The 17,233-nt window shown below is 52.3% G+C and overlaps 2 protein-coding genes across 2 annotated transcripts; one reads left to right on the top strand and one right to left on the bottom strand.

Moving 5' to 3' along the window:
* Positions 1-632: 632 nt before the first annotated feature.
* On the bottom strand, positions 633-12,126 carry SLC5A6 (solute carrier family 5 member 6). The gene is made up of 18 exons (XM_065890871.1): positions 12,053-12,126; positions 11,813-11,879; positions 9,164-9,245; positions 7,565-8,109; positions 7,172-7,237; positions 6,793-6,844; positions 6,367-6,434; positions 5,882-6,036; positions 5,366-5,506; positions 5,049-5,178; positions 4,444-4,532; positions 3,918-4,030; positions 3,518-3,585; positions 3,022-3,108; positions 2,692-2,873; positions 2,373-2,476; positions 2,011-2,126; positions 633-1,615 (listed from the first exon to the last, which is right to left on the bottom strand). The coding sequence occupies exons 4-18, from the start codon at positions 7,955-7,957 to the stop codon at positions 1,463-1,465; spliced, it is 1,917 nt and encodes a 638-aa protein (XP_065746943.1). The 5' UTR covers positions 7,958-8,109; positions 9,164-9,245; positions 11,813-11,879; positions 12,053-12,126; the 3' UTR covers positions 633-1,462.
* Positions 12,127-12,667: 541 nt separating this feature from the next.
* Positions 12,668-17,056, top strand: ATRAID (all-trans retinoic acid induced differentiation factor). Its single transcript, XM_065891084.1, has 7 exons — positions 12,668-12,844; positions 13,531-13,652; positions 15,459-15,530; positions 15,764-15,835; positions 15,937-16,058; positions 16,388-16,485; positions 16,711-17,056. Exons 1-7 carry the CDS (start codon positions 12,746-12,748, stop codon positions 16,813-16,815), a joined length of 690 nt encoding a protein of 229 aa, XP_065747156.1. The 5' UTR covers positions 12,668-12,745; the 3' UTR covers positions 16,816-17,056.
* The last annotated feature ends 177 nt before the right edge of the window (positions 17,057-17,233 follow it).

The raw sequence follows: 17,233 nt of genomic DNA, 5'->3' as shown, positions 1-17,233 counted from the left end.
GCAGCTGGCTGGGGTGTGGACGTAGGCTGAGCAGTGGCCCTCAGCCCCAAGGTGGGGGGCTGTCAAGAGGAGGGCAGACCTCAGGGCAGAGTCAACCTGGCATTTTCTAGGACTGGCCATGGATGTGTGTGGGACTAAGCCTCTGCTGAGGGGCCTGGAGAGATTTCCCAGAGCTGCTTCTGGGCAGTTGGACGGGGCCAAGCAGAGCTAGAGACCAGGTGTGGGTGGGCATGAGCAAAGTGTTCTTCACAAGACCATTAAAATGCACCTCGAATGTTCTATTTTTAAAAGCCAAACAGCAGCATTCTTCCTCCTGCCCCAAAGTGAACATCCTCAGAGCAGCAGTGGCTGTACTGGTCGAGGACGTGGTGGGTGGGACAGGGAACAGACTGAGCCACAGGGGAAGAGAAGCAGCAGAGGGAAAGTGTGCATCTTCCACCCCATAAGCACAATGCTGCCCCCTGTAGACACATCAGCCACAGAGACCAGAAACCTCACCAAGCCATCACTGGTCCCCTGTGCCTCTCTCCTCAGCTTAGGAAGACCTGTGCATGGGAAGAGGGGCTCTTTATCTTTGCCAGGGATCGCACTAAGGTGGACAAGAGCAGGTGCAGACAGTACAGGAGCCCAAATTCTAGCCCAATAGCAGTTTTTACTCCCTAGGAACAAAGATATGTGGGGAAGAAACTCCAAAAGGAAAGAACATGAATGACCAAATGCCACTAGGGTGGCGTGGCTCAGGAGTCAGGCGGATGGCACGCTCCACAGTGGACCTGGTCATGCCCTAGTTTCTTAAATTAACACTTTCCCCGTCCCCAAGCACCCATTACAGAGGTGGAGGGTGGGGCAGCGAGGGAAAGGGAAAGCTTCCCTACTCTACACGAGGGAGATGAATATACCTGTACGCTCCGAGACACCTCTCAGGGACACCAAAACCTCCCTCTCAAGAATGGAGGTAGACAGATAATGAGGGGCCTGGGTATCACAGACAACCTAAAAGTAGTGCCACAGGGGCTCTCTGTGGCTGACAGAACGTGTGCTCCAAGGGGACTGCGAGGGAAGCAACAGCTGGCCAACGCAGCCGAGTTTTACGGGGAGATGGTCAATCTTGACAAAGTGGGTCCAGCACTGCTGTTTCTATTCACTTCCAAGGAGCCTGATGATGCGGAATCAGAAGCCATTATCCTTTTGCCAAAGGATTCACCTCTATCCCTTTCTCTGGCAAAATCCTACCCTCTGCAAGCCTGGTTCTCTAGAGAACAGACTGGCAAGGAACAAGGAAAAACCCTGTCCTACTCTCACACCTCCCGTGACATGACAGCTTCTACTGCAGCACAAACTCCCAAGAACAAGGCCCTTTGGTGTGGGCGAGGTCATCCAGTCCTTGACCACCCCTGAGGATCACCAAGGAACTCATTCCTGTGCCACAGGGTGGTCTCTGGGGCTGGGTCCCGAGTCCAGATCACAGTGAGGTCTCCTGAACGATGAAGGTGGGGCTGATCCCCTGGTGGGCTGGGCCTTCCTCAGGCACATCCACGGCCTCCTTGTCTCTGCTGCCCCTCAGCATCCCATTGCTCACCTTCTCCGGAAACACAGCCGTGTCCACAGAGAGATCCTGGGGAACACAGAGCAAAGGGAGTGGGTGGGGTGAACGTGAGGCAAAGAAAGGTGAAGGAACCTCCCCTTTCTCTCACAGGAAAGGTGACCCTGCTTTGATCCTGGCTAGAAAGGAGGCCGACGAGGAGCAGGCCCGGGGATGAGTACGGGGCTGGGAGGACGGAGACGAAAGGCCAGCAGCTGCGGCCTCTCGGGGCCGAGACCCTTCTGCCCACCAAGCCCCCGCTCCCCTGTGGGAAGGAGCCAGGCAGCTGCTGCGGGACAGTCCAGCCCAGGCCGATCATCAGAGAAAGCGGGGCTGGGAGGAGAAAGAAAAGGGAGACACAGGAAACCAGGAGGCCCGGCAGTAGCCTGAGAGGGAAGGGAGGGGCGATCTGACAACAGACGTGCTACCTGGCTGTGGGTTTCGCAGTGAAGTCGCTTCTGACAGGACGTGGGCAGGAGGGCAACGAGTTTCGGCAACACTGGGTAAATGGTCCGAGGGTTCAGGGTCCGGCCCCGCATTCCGCCTGAAGACAAAGCGCTCCTGAGGCTCCTACTGTGTAACCAGGGCACACCCGCGGCCCCCTGCTTGCCCCCTGTTCTCGGGACTCTAAACCCCCAGTCCCCGCCCACCTCCTCGAGCTCCACCAAGAAGCGTGACTGTTCCAGGCACCCAGGAGCCCAGGATTCCCTGAGCTCCAGACTCCAGACCCCTGAGCACCCTCCCTCAGCTGGTCCTTGTTTCCCTGTGCCCCCATGCCACAGCCCCTCACCACTGAGCAGACTGACAGCCAGGCCCACCACAATGACCGTGGTGGAGTTGTGAGCGCTGTACCATAAATACGACAGGGAATAGAGCCGCTGTAGCCCTGTAGGTCTGGGGAGAACAGAGAGTGAGGACAATTAGCAATTCAGTGACAGGCATTCCGCAGGCACCTGGCTCCACCCTCCTACACGGTCCTAGAATCCTGGGACCCAACACCCGACAGCTGGCCCAAGTCCTCTCGTGGCCATCCCTTAGCAAGGCCCCTGGAAAACCCCTCAGAAATGAGCTGTTCTCCGCAAGGAGAAAGAGAGTGAGCTCTGACTCACTTGGAGATAGTAGTCGAGGGCATCAGTGTGGCCATGGTGACAGCAGTCAGATTGCTGGGCAGGGAAAAGCTGGACCCATTAGAGGGAGTGGGTGCTCTGCCAGAGCCCATGCCGGTCACTATGCTCCCAATGCCGATCCAGAAGGCCATGATCAGTCCAGCCAACAGGCCCACGATGGCACCCTGCCCAGAGACACGGCACACTCTCTTGTCTCAATGCCAGCCCCACCAAACCTTCACGTAAGTTCCCAGCAGTCACGGCGAGAGCCCTGCCAAGTCGTTCCCCAGGTCCACCCCCGCACATGACCGTGGAGCCAGATGGGTCACTCACAGGAGGATTGGCACAAGGAAAGAACATCCCAAGGCAGAAGAGTCCGAGCAGCGGACCCCCAACCATACCGAAGATGCTGATTGCTGCCTGCGGAGGACAGGGTTGAGAGAAAGAAAAGAACACTCAGGCTCAGAGATCCCCAGTCTCACCAGCGTGGCACCGCTACCACCACTGCCTCAGAGCCCCACCTGTCAGATCTGTCCGTCTGTTCTACCTGGAATCATTAGAACGCAGGATTCCAGAGGGCAGAAATGGTTAAGGGAATGTGCTCGGGGTTCTCCTGAGGCCGATCCTTAGATATCTCTCAGCCAACAATGACCCTGGGGCTTTTGGCTACTTGAGAATCTGTTCACAGCTAAAGGGAGCTCATCAAAGGGGAATCTCTGACACCTGCCCCTATGTCATTCCTTTCACAATAGCTGTCTTTTTCAATTTCTGGTTTCAATCAGCTCCTTTTCTCCCTTAAAAATTGCTTTCTTCCCTCCATAGTCATTACCTGCAGCACAGGTCCCATCTGGGAGGAAATATAGGCCATTCCCAGACAAAGCAGCCCATAGCCAAAGGCTGGGGAAAAAGAAAGGAGGAAACAAGCAGACGTGAGTTAACACAATAAAAGCGGGAAAAGCAGAGCAAAGCTCCTTGCCCAGCCAAACTACTACCTCTGTGTCCCTGGAAACAGGGCACATTACCTCAGGGCCCACCTCCAGGTCCTCCCTCCCTGGGGAGGTCCTCAGAGACCTCCCCAGGAAATTCCCTGACATGTCAACAAGGTTGGTGCTTCATTGGGCAAGTGCTGAGCCCAGGCTAAAACTGGTGCTTCAAAGCAGATGGACAACAGTTCTTAGGGTGTGTCTTAGAAAGAACAATGCTGAAGAGATGAGGAAGCATAATCCCACCGATGATTCTGGAAAGCATGGTGGCCCGGACTTCAGAGAAATGAGGGAACCAGGGTCGAATCAAGTCTTCCATTGTAACAGTTGCCAATGAATTAAAAGCAGAGGATATGGTGCTGAAAGAAGAAAGAGAAAGACAAGTCCAGAAGCTGAGAAACGCAAAACAAGGGACCCCACCGAGGGACTAGCACCCTGAAGGCAGGAAAGGACGTGTACAGCCCAAACACCATCCTGACAGTTGGCAGAAGAGGAAGAGGCCTGGGAGGCAGGGACACCTGGCCTTCTCTGAGTGGGGTACAGGTTTGGTTCAAGCAGATCAATTCCTGGTATCATAAAAGAATCCTTCACCAAGAAGGGGAGTGTATCCCAGGAGAGGATACACTCTGTCCCACACAGATGAGCTGCCCCTTGTCATTCACACATGAACGAACACAATGAGAGACTCAGAGCGACCCCCGCTCCACCCATCACCTTGTACCAAGGAGGGGTCAGCTGTGTCAAGCCTGATGGAAAAGGTCAAAGAGTGTACCTTAGGGAGCCACTGAAGAGGCAGGCAACGAAGAGCCCAGGCAGGCCTGGCAGGCCTCTCAGGAGATCCATCACAAAGTACAGGACGAACTGCAGGCAGAGCAGAAGTGCACAGCTCTCCTCAGAGAAGCCCATCCCCAGGGCACGCCACCCTTCCCCTGCATATGTCAGGCAGCGTCTGGAGACTGCGTGCTTTAGGAAGGGGGCCAGGCACTGAGGGCAAGCCCACAGAAAGTGGAGAGAAAGCAGGCTCTGGAGAGAGAAGGACGCAGCCCACAGCCCAGCTCTGCCCCAGCGAGTGGTGTGGCTTGAGCATGCTGGCCGCCCCGCTGTGCATCCTTTTCTCCTCTGTAAAATGAGGCTGTCGGGAGGCTCCCCACAGAGCAGGTGGTGCAGAGCGGTGTGTCAGTGAAGGTAGGTCCCCGCCTCAGTAGGACGGGCACTGTGATTAGCTGGGGGCTGGGATCCTCACATGCTGGATTGTAGATTTCCAGAACAAGAAGGACTTTCCATCCATTTCCCACCCAGGGTGGGAGTCCCTCCTGCAGCCACCCAGACACTCCCCTTGGGGGGTGTCCAGGAGGGGGGTCAGGGAGGCCTTCTCACCTGGTCAGGGGCTGCTTGAGTCTGCTGGGTGCTCATGGGATACTCCCGGTAGTAGGCGAACATGACCAGGCCAATGAGGCAGCCCATGCAGAGGACCACCTGCTGGCAAGGGAAGACGGCGTAGCAGGAGCTGCAAAGTGCCAAGCAGGGAGATGGTGCTAGCAGGCACGTCCCCAAGCCCCAGAAAGCAACTCCACGTCCTGCCCAATGGGTGCGCGAGCGCTCCGGCATCCTGTCCCATCCCAACTGCCTCAGCGGAGCCGGGGCCCACGCTTCCCCCAGCCTGTGCTCCCCGGTCTTCCCGGCCCTGCACTCACAGCACCGCAGCCTTCTCCGTGCGGGAACTGAGGTAGCGCTGCACCTGAGCCTGGTTCACTCCATACAAGGAGAGCATCATGAAGACACCCCCGAAGGCCAGCGTCCAGAAAGTGTGCCGCACGAAAGGGTCCGGATCCAGCCTGCCAGAGACACCAACATGTCACTGTTGCCCCAGAGACTCAGCCTCCCCCGCCCTCCTACCACGGGGGGCAGGGCAGAGAGATGGCTGCCAGGGCGAAGCTGGACTCAAGACAGGGCAGCAGGTTGGCTGGGGAGGGGGTGGCTCCATCCCTCCAACCATAGCCTCATCCCAGGTGCTAAAAACATCCTGACACTCAACCACCGGCCAGAACGCTGTGCTCACCCATCTCCACAGTGCCAGCCTCCCACTGGCCTCAGTGCTGCACTTCAACTTCCACAGCTTGCCCTCTGCTTACTACAGCCCTAAGCGCAGGCTCTAGATGGGCTCAGCTGTCAGGCACTACAAACCCCAGCCGGGGAAGGGGTGTACTTACTCGATTCCAGAGATAAGGCCATGCTGGGAAGCCACATCCCACACGTGCCCCAAACCGCCCACCTTGGCCGACCCCACAATGATAACCACCAGCTGCCCTAGGAACATCACCAGGGTCTGGAACACATCTGTCCAGATGACTGCCTTCAGTCCACCCTGCAGGGAAAAGACAGCACACCTGCCACAGATGTCTACGAAGCCATACCACCAGCGAGGGCACCAGACAGCCACCAGCGGTGTATAGCTGCTGAGATTCTGCTGACGTCACTCCCAGCCCACCCCCACCTTCATCCCCCACCCCCACCATAAGCCCATCCCATTTCCTACATCCCATTTCACAGCACCCTGGAAGGTCATGCCCTCTCCTCACCTATATTCTTATCTCATCTACCACCCACCTATTGATCTTATCCCATCTTTTCCCTTTCCTCCCATCTCCCTCCCAATTCCACCTCTTCTCCCTCCCCTAAGACTAACTGCGCTTACCAGAGCAGTGTAGACGGTACAGACAATGCCTAGGGTCAGCACTGACAGCCAGAGATCAAAGCCAGTCACTGTAAACAGATAAAAGTCACATTCCTGTCTCCCGAAGAGGGTTTCCCAGCAGAGAAGCCAGAGAAGCCTTGGTAAGATATGAAGCATTTAGTCATTAAGGATGCTATAAATCATTTACCACAACGGAAAAAAAAGGTTTGCAAAGCTCCACCAAAAGGTGTTGATTAACCAATCAGATGGGGCCTGGTAATGTTTGATTAGCTTTCCACCTCCAGTAGAGGCCAGCCACGGGCCCAGGCAGTGAAATAATACCCTGGGCAAGGCTGGATTCTTTTCTGCACACTCTCCTCTACCTGCCCCTCCCAAAGGTTCTTCCCAGCCTGCTGTGGCTGGGAGTCAGGGGCTGTGACTCCTCACCTGCATTGAGGGCCAATGATGGTGCATAGAGGACAACCCCCATGTAGATTACCTGTCGAGTATGGAAAAGAGAATGTGAGGGGAAGAGGAGATGAGGGTGGGCAGAGAGAGGAGGAAAGATGGACCTCAGCTCCAATATCCCAATGGCCTCCCTTCACCTAGGCTCAGCCCCCTCTCCCTTCTTCCAAAGTTTGGCTTGCTGCCACCATAGTATCTGTGCCGGAACTGGAAGGAATGGGAAGCAGGATGCCTCTGGGGGCTAGCAGGAATTTCAATCTTGCTAGTCTGAGAGCAAGGAAGGCTCCAGCTGCCTCAGCAAGCCTAAGTCCAGTTCCCCCTACCATGCATCAGGCTCAGTTTCTATCCTCATTCCACTTACCATCTGGAAGATGAAGGTCACGGTCCCACAAACCCGCACAGCTTTATTGAACCGGAGCTCCAGGTACTAGGTAGGAGTAGATTTTTTTTTTTTTATAAAAAGGTATTTCTCTCCACTCCACCCCCAACAATTCACACACAACTTCCCTCAAGAAACCTAGGAGCAGAGGAAATACCCAACTCGTATCCACTCTGGGCCCCACTCAGCACAGCACCCTTCTTCTCCCCCAACTCCCACCCCGCCCAACTTCAACCAGAGAGAACTTATAAACACACAGTGTATTCCCTGTCACTCTCATCAGGCAAAGGAGATCCAGGGGCCCAGATCCCTAGGTGCCCTGTTCCTCCTCTCCACCCCTGACCCTGGGGGTCCTATGTGCTCCTCCCTACCTACCTCGTAGGCACTGGTGAGATGCAGGCGGTAGAAGATTGGGATGAAGACATGTGCTGGGATCAGCAGCCCCAGGAAATAGGAGCAGCCCAGGAACCAATACTGGGTCCCAAATCGGTAGATCTCGGACGGCACGCCCAGGATGGCCACGGCTGACTGGAAGGTGGCCAGCAAGGACAGCGCCACAGGAAAGCAGCCCATTTTGCGGTCCGCCAACAGCAGCTGGCCGATGGTATGTCGCCCCCAGCCACGATAGGCATGGTAGAGCCCAATGGCAAGGGAGAGGACCAGCAGCAGGACAAAGACCACATAGTCCACCAGGGAGAAGGTGGATGTGACCATGTTGGTGTCTGAGGCTAGGGGGAGGGGAGCGGAGGTGCTCACCGCCACACTCATACCCTCTCTGTGTCTGTGACCTGCAGCTACTTGCTGCTCCTGGGCTCTGGGCTGCCCCTTGGCTGGGCAGTGGCAGGCAAGTGGCTACAATCTGACTCCCAGCCACCGTCTCACCGTCCTCCACCACCACCAAGTGACATTGTCCGGGTGAGCTGCAAAGAAAGCGGCTTTTAGTCAGGCCTACCCTGCCTTCATGGCCACCCACCCTTGGGCCTGTGCATCCCACACCCATCAGATTTGGGCCAGCCAGCTCCGTGGCAGCCCTTGAAGGTGTGGAGATACTGATATGGGTTTGGTAGGGCAGAGAAGGGAGGGAGGAAGCAGCAGACTGAGATGGCCAGGAGACAACTACTTGGCCAAGTCCTTTTTGGGTGTGCACAGCTGTGAAACTTAAGAACCTTCTTAGGTCTCCACCCTAGCAGTGAAAGAAAACTCAACTCTAGCCCATGGTTCTTCTCAGAATTCCCTGCCCCCCCCTGCAGGCACAGACCCAGTCATTACAATGTACTAAGCCAGCAGAGCCCAGCCTGGCGCCACAAGCCAGCCGGGAGGAAGAAACAGAGACGAATGACAGCATGGCCTCCTCCACTCTCCCAGCCTCAGTACCTGCACCCCCGTGACCCTCAGTGTCACCGTCCGAACAGCAGCCCTTCTCAACCCTGATCACCAGGGAGGCCACCTCCACGGCAGCGCCAAATTCCATTTCAGGCAACCCCAGGCCAACCACTCTGTTCTCCCAACACTACTAAATAAGGCCGGCCACCCACCTCTCAGCTCCTCCACCTATGACACCACAGTCAGTAGGAGATCCAGGAAGAGTGGTGCCATTCAAAAGTGGGACGGGGGCTTCCCTGGTGGTGCAGTGGTTGAGAGTCCACCTGCCGATGCAGGGGACACGGGTTCGTGCCCCGGTCCGGGAGGATCCCATGTGCCGTGGAGCGACTGGGCCCGTGAGCCATGGCCGCTGGGCCTGCAGCGTCCGGAGCCTGTGCTCCGCAGCAGGAGGGGCGGCGGCAGTGAGAGGCCCACGTACCCGCAAAACAAAAAAAAAACAACAACAAAAAAAGTGAGACGGCAACATGCTGGAGCCAGGGGTTCAGAGTTACAATTACAGGGGCACTTTGGAAACAAGCAAAGCAGCCAGGGAGCTGCGGGCAAGAGAAAGAGGCAGGGAACGTGGTCCTTCCCTCGGGCGCAGACACCCACCTCAAGAAGCAATCCCTGCTCTGAATCAAAGCTGCCTGGAGAAGCTGTGTGTCTGCAGCTGGGCAGAGGCTGAGGATCTGGTCTATAAGTGGCTGAGGTGAGGTGAGGAACTGGGAGTAGAGGGAAGCTCAGCAGCTATTTGTTCTGGACCCTTCAGGGAACCAATCGCTGTGGACCAAATGGCCCTATCACCCTACAGCCCCCAAACTTCAGCTCGGCCCTAGAGGCTCCAGAATGGGGAGCAGGGAGCTCACATTCAATAGCATTCTTAGAGGGATTAGGCTTTCACTGTAAGTCACACTTGGCACTGTGTGCAAGGGGGAGCTAGAAAAGAGTGGCTGAGAGATGGGAAAGTTGCTTTTCTAACTCCTGCACAAGAAATACTAATCCTCAAAGAATATACCTACATTATCTTCAGAACAAGGACCAAACCACAGTATGTCAAAACTTAAAGGAATCTTAAGAGATCACTACTGCAACCCCCTCATTTACCAACAAACACCCTGAGGCCCACGAATTTAGATAACCTAATACGATGTTAGTTAACATTTTTTGAACACCTGTTATATAATCCAGCGGTGTGTTATGTACTTTATAAACGTTAACAATAATAAATAAGTAACCATACCTATCACTTTCAAAACACCATGTCTCAGGTTATGTACTTTATATGACACTCTCTAGTTCCCTAGGGTTACACAGCATGATATAAAACAAGAGAGAAAAAACAATGCTGTCAGTAGGTATGACAGGTAATTCACCAGGAGCCCCTCCTTCACTGCTCCCAGAACCAGGGCTGGAGCAGAGTGTTAATTGCTGTCAGTCACTCCTGAAGCAAAGATTAAATTTCAACTAATCTAGAGAGAGATGAATATAAACTATGTCTTTTGTCCTTGTCCACTAGGAGAAAGATCAGCCTAGCTGTCTTCGGCTCTCCTACACTGTGTTCTTGGACAGATGTTGCCTGGCTGGCGAGATATGACCTCATGCAAACCAGTCCTGAACTCTGAACCTCCTGGAGCCAACGGAGAGGAAATCAGAGTTGGCAACTCTTGAATCACATGTTCTACTGAGTCACAAATGTTAGTCCCCAGAACAATGTTCCCTACAGGCCACTCGGGTTTAACCTAAAGAGGCCCTGGGCCTTTGTGCATTGCAACACCTTGAGTTTTCTCAGTCCTCTTTGGCAAGTTTTTATTACTGTGAAAGAGGTGACGGGAACTACCAGAGACTAAGAGGAGAAAAGATGACTGCTGTGTGCACATAACACTGTGTAGAGGTAAAGCGCTAATGATACGGCTAGGCAGGTAGTTGGAGAAAGGAAAAAAGGTCCAAGTATAGACAGGAAAACAGATGTACAGAAATGGAGACCCTCTACTGCTGGGGTAAACTGGCAGGGTTCCTGTGGATTCTATTTGCATGAGATGCAGAGAACTCTCTTGGATGGCTGAAGAGAGAGCCAGGCAAGACAGGAAAAACCTGACCCAGTAACAAAGGCTTCATTAGACATGATTCTAAGAACAGGATGGTGGCCTTCTAAAACTGCTACAGTGGGGACTTCCCTGGTGGTCCAGTGGTAGGACTCTGTGCTTCCACTGCAGGGGGCATGGGTTGGATCCCAGGTAGGGGAACTAAGATCCCACGTGCCATGTGGCGTGGCCAAACAACCACAACAGCAACACAGCAACAAACTGTACACTGATCTAAATCCCATGGATTTGCATAAGAGGGGAGCCAAAAGTAAGAGATAACTTGTTTCACTAAAACTCTAACACACAGGGCACAAACAGCGGGCTGTGGGACTCTTTTAAAAAGTCCAAGGTACACACAGACAAGAAAGAGAATCATCCTTCACCACCCTAACTCCACTCTCACTTTGGTCACAAAGTGAATTGCTTTGACTCCTGCAAAAGGCAAAGGTGCCACTGAAGGATAAACCTTCCCAAAAAGATGCCTTCAAAATCCACCTTTGTGGACTTCCCTGGCGGCGCAGTGGTTAAGAATCCGCCTGCCAATGCAGGGGATGCGGGTTCGAGCCCTAGGCCAATAAGATCTCACATGCCACGGAGCCACGAAGCCCGTGCACCACAACTACTGAGCCTGTGCTCTAGAGCCCACGAGCCACAACTACCGAGCCCACGCGCCACAACTACTGAAGCCCGTGTGCCTAGAGCCCGTGCTCCACAATAAGAGAAGCCACTGCACTGAGAGGCCCCTGCTCTCCGCAACTAGAGAAAGCCCGCGCGCAGCAACAAAGACCCAATGCAGTCAAAAGTAAATAAAATAAATTAATTTTTTAAAAATTGCATAGCTCCCAAGTAAATTACTAAAGAAAAAAAATCTGTCTTTGTGCCTGGAATTCCTCAAGCTCTGAAAGGCTTTAGGGGCCCTCATTAAAATGCTAGTAACTACTAATGCCTTAGAAAATGTGCCAGCCCTCTGAAAGTAAATCCTTTCAGGAGATTCCAGACACCTGGGGGGTAGGTGGAAGGGAAGCCAGGCTACTGAAGACGAGCTTTGGTTAGCTTTGATGAGCTTCTGCTAACCCTAACCAAAGCCAACACTCAGTCCCTCCCGGCACGGGGCTCGCTTGGCGCCCTTCGGTCGGGGCGCCGGGCCACCACGGGACAGCGCTCGTCTTTCCCTTACCTCCGTGGCCCAGCCAAGGCTAAGACGGTCCCGTGGTTCTTCCCGAAATCTGCATCGCTCCCTTTTTCTGGGAAGGCAAAGAAATGAGGAGTTAGGAAAGCATCTATCCCGCCCCTACCTCCTCGCCAGAACACAGGACGCCGCGTGGTTTCAGGACTGAGCTGAAGGAGATAGGGTGCTCCGGCTCGTCCCTTCCCGACAGGGTTTGCCCCTCGCCCTTCGCTCCTCCATCACCCTTACCCTCTTTATTTCCTGGCTTCTCTCCTTCCCTCCACACGCGAGGCGGCAGGACTACTACCACCTCGTCGCCGGCACCTCCGATCTTCCCGGGCCCCCACTCTAGGGGCCGGCCCATTCCGCCCCTCACCTCTCCGCTCCTCCCCTCCCCTCTCCTCCTCGTCCCTTCCCACCCTGACGCCACTCTCCCGAGCCTCTGTGTTCCGGCCCACCCCCTGTCGGCCCGCCCCAGTCCGGCCCACCTGCCGGATCTCCACACGTGGGTCCGGCAGCCGCCTGAGAGCCGGCCCCGCAGCGCCAAACCGGGTGACAGCGGGGTCCCGCCCCCTGCCCGGCCACGTCGCCGCGCCGCCATGTTTACTGAGGGCAAATGGATTAACCCTCAGCCGCTGCGGATACGCGACTCCGGCTCCAAGCGCAAGGAACACGGGGCTGAGGGAGCAGTGACGGGGAGGCCTTCGCTTAAGGGGGAAAAGGAGAAGGGGGTGGTCAGTCCCCCCGAACGAGGACTGGGGCACATAGAGAAGAGCGCTGACCTCCGCGACTAGCAGTGACCCCTCGCCCTCCCCGGCCCGACGGGCCCAGTGGCCTAGCCTGGCAGACTAGGCCACGCCCCGGCGAGGGCGTGACACGTTGGGAGGCGGGGCCACACGCGCAAGTCTCGCGATCAGCCAAGAAGGACAGAGGGAGCGGAAAATGGCCCTTCGCGGGCCCGACAGTCCTTTGAGCGTGGTGCCCTGGGCTGCAGCCCTACTCCTCGTTCTGAGCGTGGAAAGGGCTTTGGCGCTACCCGAGGTACTGAAGCAAATTAAAGGTTGGGTTGAAACAGAGTTGCTTGCCGGCCCTCGGCTCTCCCCACTCCTCTGCTTCCGCGCAGCCTCGATTTCGTCCCTGGGGCCTCCCTAGACGTAGCCCAGCCAGCTCCCACTCCGAGTACTCAGGCCGCTGTCTCCCAGCGCCTTCTCCTTGCCGACGTCCAGAGACCTTCTAAATTTGACATCCTTGCACCTTAAAATCGTTGAATAACTTTAAGTCGTTCTTTCTACAAATGAGACCTCTGGCCATTGTGCAAGCTTAACAGCGTACGAATGCCGTATATCGTGCGTTGGCAGGACTGTACTTTCTGTAATGCTTGATGAGTTCTTTGTGTATACCTGCAGTCCTTTTACACCCGCCAAATCGGGGCTGGCAGATTGAGAAGTCATTAGAGAGGGCATAATATATATGTCCGAATAGTAATTCTCAAAGATGAGGTCCTTCCCTGGACAAGATCTGGTACAGAAATTCTCTGGTGCGCTGTTTTGGCGCCTGGTTCCAAGGGGAAGAAATGCGTCTTCTAGTAAACCTGACGTAAAGAGGTAGGACACGTCCACGCCCTGTGTTAGAGGAATTCTGGAGGGTGTACTGGCAGTTAACTTTTGATCCTTGTTTTTTTCTTGGCTTTTCTTTCTGGAGTCCTAATAGTTTTCTTTCTTCTGCAGATATGCATCCAGTGTCCAGGAAGTGTGCAAAATTTGTCAGAAGTGGCTCTTTATTGTAAGCAGACATCAGACCTAATGCTGCACGCCCGCTGCTGCCTGAATAGGAAGGGCACCATCCTGGGGTGAGGGAGGAGAAGACATCCCTGGATGCTGGAAAAGAGTTCCCAAACCAAATTCTTCAAGGCTTGCCTGATTGGCTTTTGAGATAAATATTCGTGCCTGTTTTGGAGGCATCTAAACCATGAGTCTCAGACTTTTTAATCTGTTATAGCATTTTTGGCTAAGTAAACAAGCCTGTGGTTCTTCCTGGTTGAAATGCATAAAAGTCATAATTTTTAGCAATTTTTAAGCTTGTTTCTTTTGTTTATTGTCAACTCTTTGGCTTATTTACTGTGTGTCTGCATGAAATGACTCCTTTGGCCTGAAGGACACTATGGAATATGGTTTTCTTCCCCGTCTCATTAATTCGTGTTTGTCTTTGAGGCAAATTTCTCTTCTTGTCCCCTTATGCAGATTAGTCTCTGCATTGTTTTCCTCTTACACTCTTGAGAATCAACCTCTTATGGCTTCAACCATTATGCAGGTGTCTCCCAAAACTACATCTCTTTTAGTTTCCTTTGACCTCTCTCCAAGCTCCAGATACATGTGGGTATCTCTAGGTTCCTGTTAAACATTTCCTCTTTCAGAGCACCCTCACGTCAGACTCAAAATGTCACATGTCTTGCTTCCATTCTTCTCTTTCCCTCATCTGCCTAAATACTTCTTTATATTAAACTTTCTGAAAACCAATTTTTATCCCTTATTACTCTCTGGCTTTAAAATTAGACTTATAATTGTCTGTTGCCCTAGGATAAAGTTCAAACCAGAAACTACCATAGACTGGCCCAACCCACCTTTTCAGCATTACTTTCATTTATTTGTCCACCCAAACCCTTCATGAGGGTCTGGCAGCAGCCAGACTCTCCTACCTCCAAAAGCATTCCACCTTTCTTTCTTTGTTCAAACCTCTCTCTTTACCTAAAATTGCTTTCCTCCACCAAATTAAAACGTATCTGTCCTTTAATTCTAACATCTTTTGTGAATGTTCCCTACTACTAAAAACCAGAGTAATATCTTTTTATTTTTTACTTCCTCTAATCCTTAGTGTCTGTACCACTCAAATTAATTTTATATACTGTTCATATTTTAATTTAATGTTGTTTTTATTTTTGGTGATGGTCTTGTTCCCCTACTACATTGTAAGCCACTTGCAAGCTAAGATACTGAATGTTATTTTTAATTCTCCGAAATTTTGCAGTTAGTAGGCACTCAGTAAATATTTGTAGAATAAAGGAACAGACAGCAATAGATACTGAAGAAAAAATAGTGTGGCATGGACCTTAATATCCAGTAGTTTACATCCATCCAATCTGTGGTAGAAAATGCACTTGGAAAAAACTTTCATTTATGTGACTTGAATTTTTTTCCCATATGATGGCCTTTTGTGGATCTGAGAATCATAATATTACAATGTGAGTGAGTTTCACTAATCCTGACAATAAACAAATTTCTTTCAATATATGCACAGTTGCATAGATATACTGATAAGGACGGTACTGTCCGGTGGAACTTTCTGCCACAATGAAAATGTTCTGTATCAGTACCTTCCAATACAGTAGCCACTAACCACCTTAGTGGTTACTGAACACTTGAAATGTGGCTAGTGCAAATGAAAGACTGAAATTTTTAAATTTAAATTAAGTAGCTGCATGTTGCTAGTGGTGACTTAATTGGACAATGCAGGATTAAAACATCTACCAGATGTTTTACCTAGGTTGTGGCCCTGACACAGCTGTGTTCAATTAATATTAGCTGATAAGGGGGTTGTATTAGCTTACCTTGGATGAAGGGGAGAGACACACAGTTTTCCTGATTACCTGTTTCCTCAGGCTGGATCTCCAGAACTGCTCTCTGAAGGACCCTGGTCCATACTTTCCTCAGGCACATACTGCTATCATCATGTAAGTCATTAATTATCCTTCCCAAAAGGTGATTATGGCAAAGGGTTAACGGGAAAGTCTTTGAGGATGGACTCCTAAAAGGATGTTTAAATATTGTCTACATTTGGACAACTCGGAATGAGAACTGGATTACCAGTCCAGAAACACACTGGATTACCAGTCACACACATTCATGTGTGAACGGAAGTAAGGTGTTTTCCTAGAGCACAGTGCTAACAGTGTGTGCTTTGCAGAGACCTGCAGGCAAACTCCCTCCAGGGTGACTTGACCAACACCTTCCGTGGCTTTACCCAGCTCCAGACTCTGTGAGTAAGGGGTGTGGGGTGTGGGAGAGAACCAAAGAGAGGCAGTGCTGTGAACTCAGCAACTTCAGGCTGCATATTATGACTGCCTGTGTTGTGTTCAGGATACTGCCACAAGATGTCAACTGTCCTGGAGGTATTAATGCTTGGGATACTGTCACTTCTTATATAAACAACCAAACCTGCCAAGAGCAAAGGAACCTTTGCAACAGCACTGGGGACCCAGGTATGTTGTCTCACCTCCATCCCTCCAGAAACTGCCCTTCCTCTCTTGTATTCTCCGATTTAGGTCAGAAAGACAGTAAAGTTGCTTAAGTGTCTTTTGTTTGGGTTTCTGAAGCTTTAACCCCTCGGAGAGAAAAGGTCTTAACCTTTTGTTAATATTTTTAAAATAATTTGATGATGATGATGATGATGACAATGTTCTGATTATCTGTAATCCTTCCTCTCTACCTTTGACCTAGAAACAGTTGAGAGAATCTAAGTTGAAGGAGATATTTGGGAAACATACCTAATGAAATCCAGTGATGTTCTCTGTTTTTCTCTGGCTCCCAGAAATGTGTCCTGAGAATGGATCTTGTGCACCTGATGGTCCAGGTCGCTTGCAGTGTGTTTGTGCTGAAGGCTTTCATGGCTACAAGTGTATGCGCCAGGTGAGGAATTAGGTCTTCTAATTAGGGATAAGAGAAATGCATAGAGTAAGTACCTCTCTGAAAGGAGAGCCGTAAGACCAGGAGCTGATGCAAATCACCTAGAGAAGGAAACTATAAGAGAATTGCCCTGGGTGAGGGGACAGGTATGCTAGGAAAGAACTGGGTGTTAGGTTGTAAGCCCTTGGTGTAACCCTGTGTGAAGTTTTTTTGGTCTGTTATTCACAGGGCTCCTTCTCACTGCTCATGTTCTTTGGTATTCTGGGATCCACCACATTATCCATCTCCACCCTCCTTTGGGGGACTCAACGTCGAAAAGCCAAGGCTTCATGAACCACATAGGTCTTCCTACTGACTAAAGATCATCCCCATCATAGTCCAGCCAGGGAGATTTGCTTCCTAGACATCATTGGTCAGCGGATCCTCCCTCCCAAGGCAGAGGCCACCGTCGGAAGGAGGATGGAAATTTGCACAACCCTGGGTGTTGTAGACCCAGTCCAGGAGTGGACTAGTACCGGTTCCCATTTGTGCTGTTGACCATAATAAACAGTTTTTCTTTTTTTTCTTTTTCGTCTCTTGGTTGGCGTGGTAAAGGATACTTTGGGAGAGCGGGTTTTCTCAGGTATCCCATCGCTTCGCGCAGGGTAGAGGAGGTGTCCCAACCCTTTCGCTGCCCTGGCCCCGCCCCTCACGTTCCTGGCCCCGCCCCTCACGCCGCCAGCTGCCTGCGCCGCCGCAGTTTGCCGCCGCC

Source organism: Phocoena phocoena, chromosome 14 (assembly GCF_963924675.1).
Source record: "Phocoena phocoena chromosome 14, mPhoPho1.1, whole genome shotgun sequence".
In the NCBI taxonomy this organism is placed as follows: domain Eukaryota; kingdom Metazoa; phylum Chordata; class Mammalia; order Artiodactyla; family Phocoenidae; genus Phocoena; species Phocoena phocoena.
Note: the sequence above shows the minus strand (reverse complement) of the source record. Positions and strands in the feature narration are given on the sequence as shown.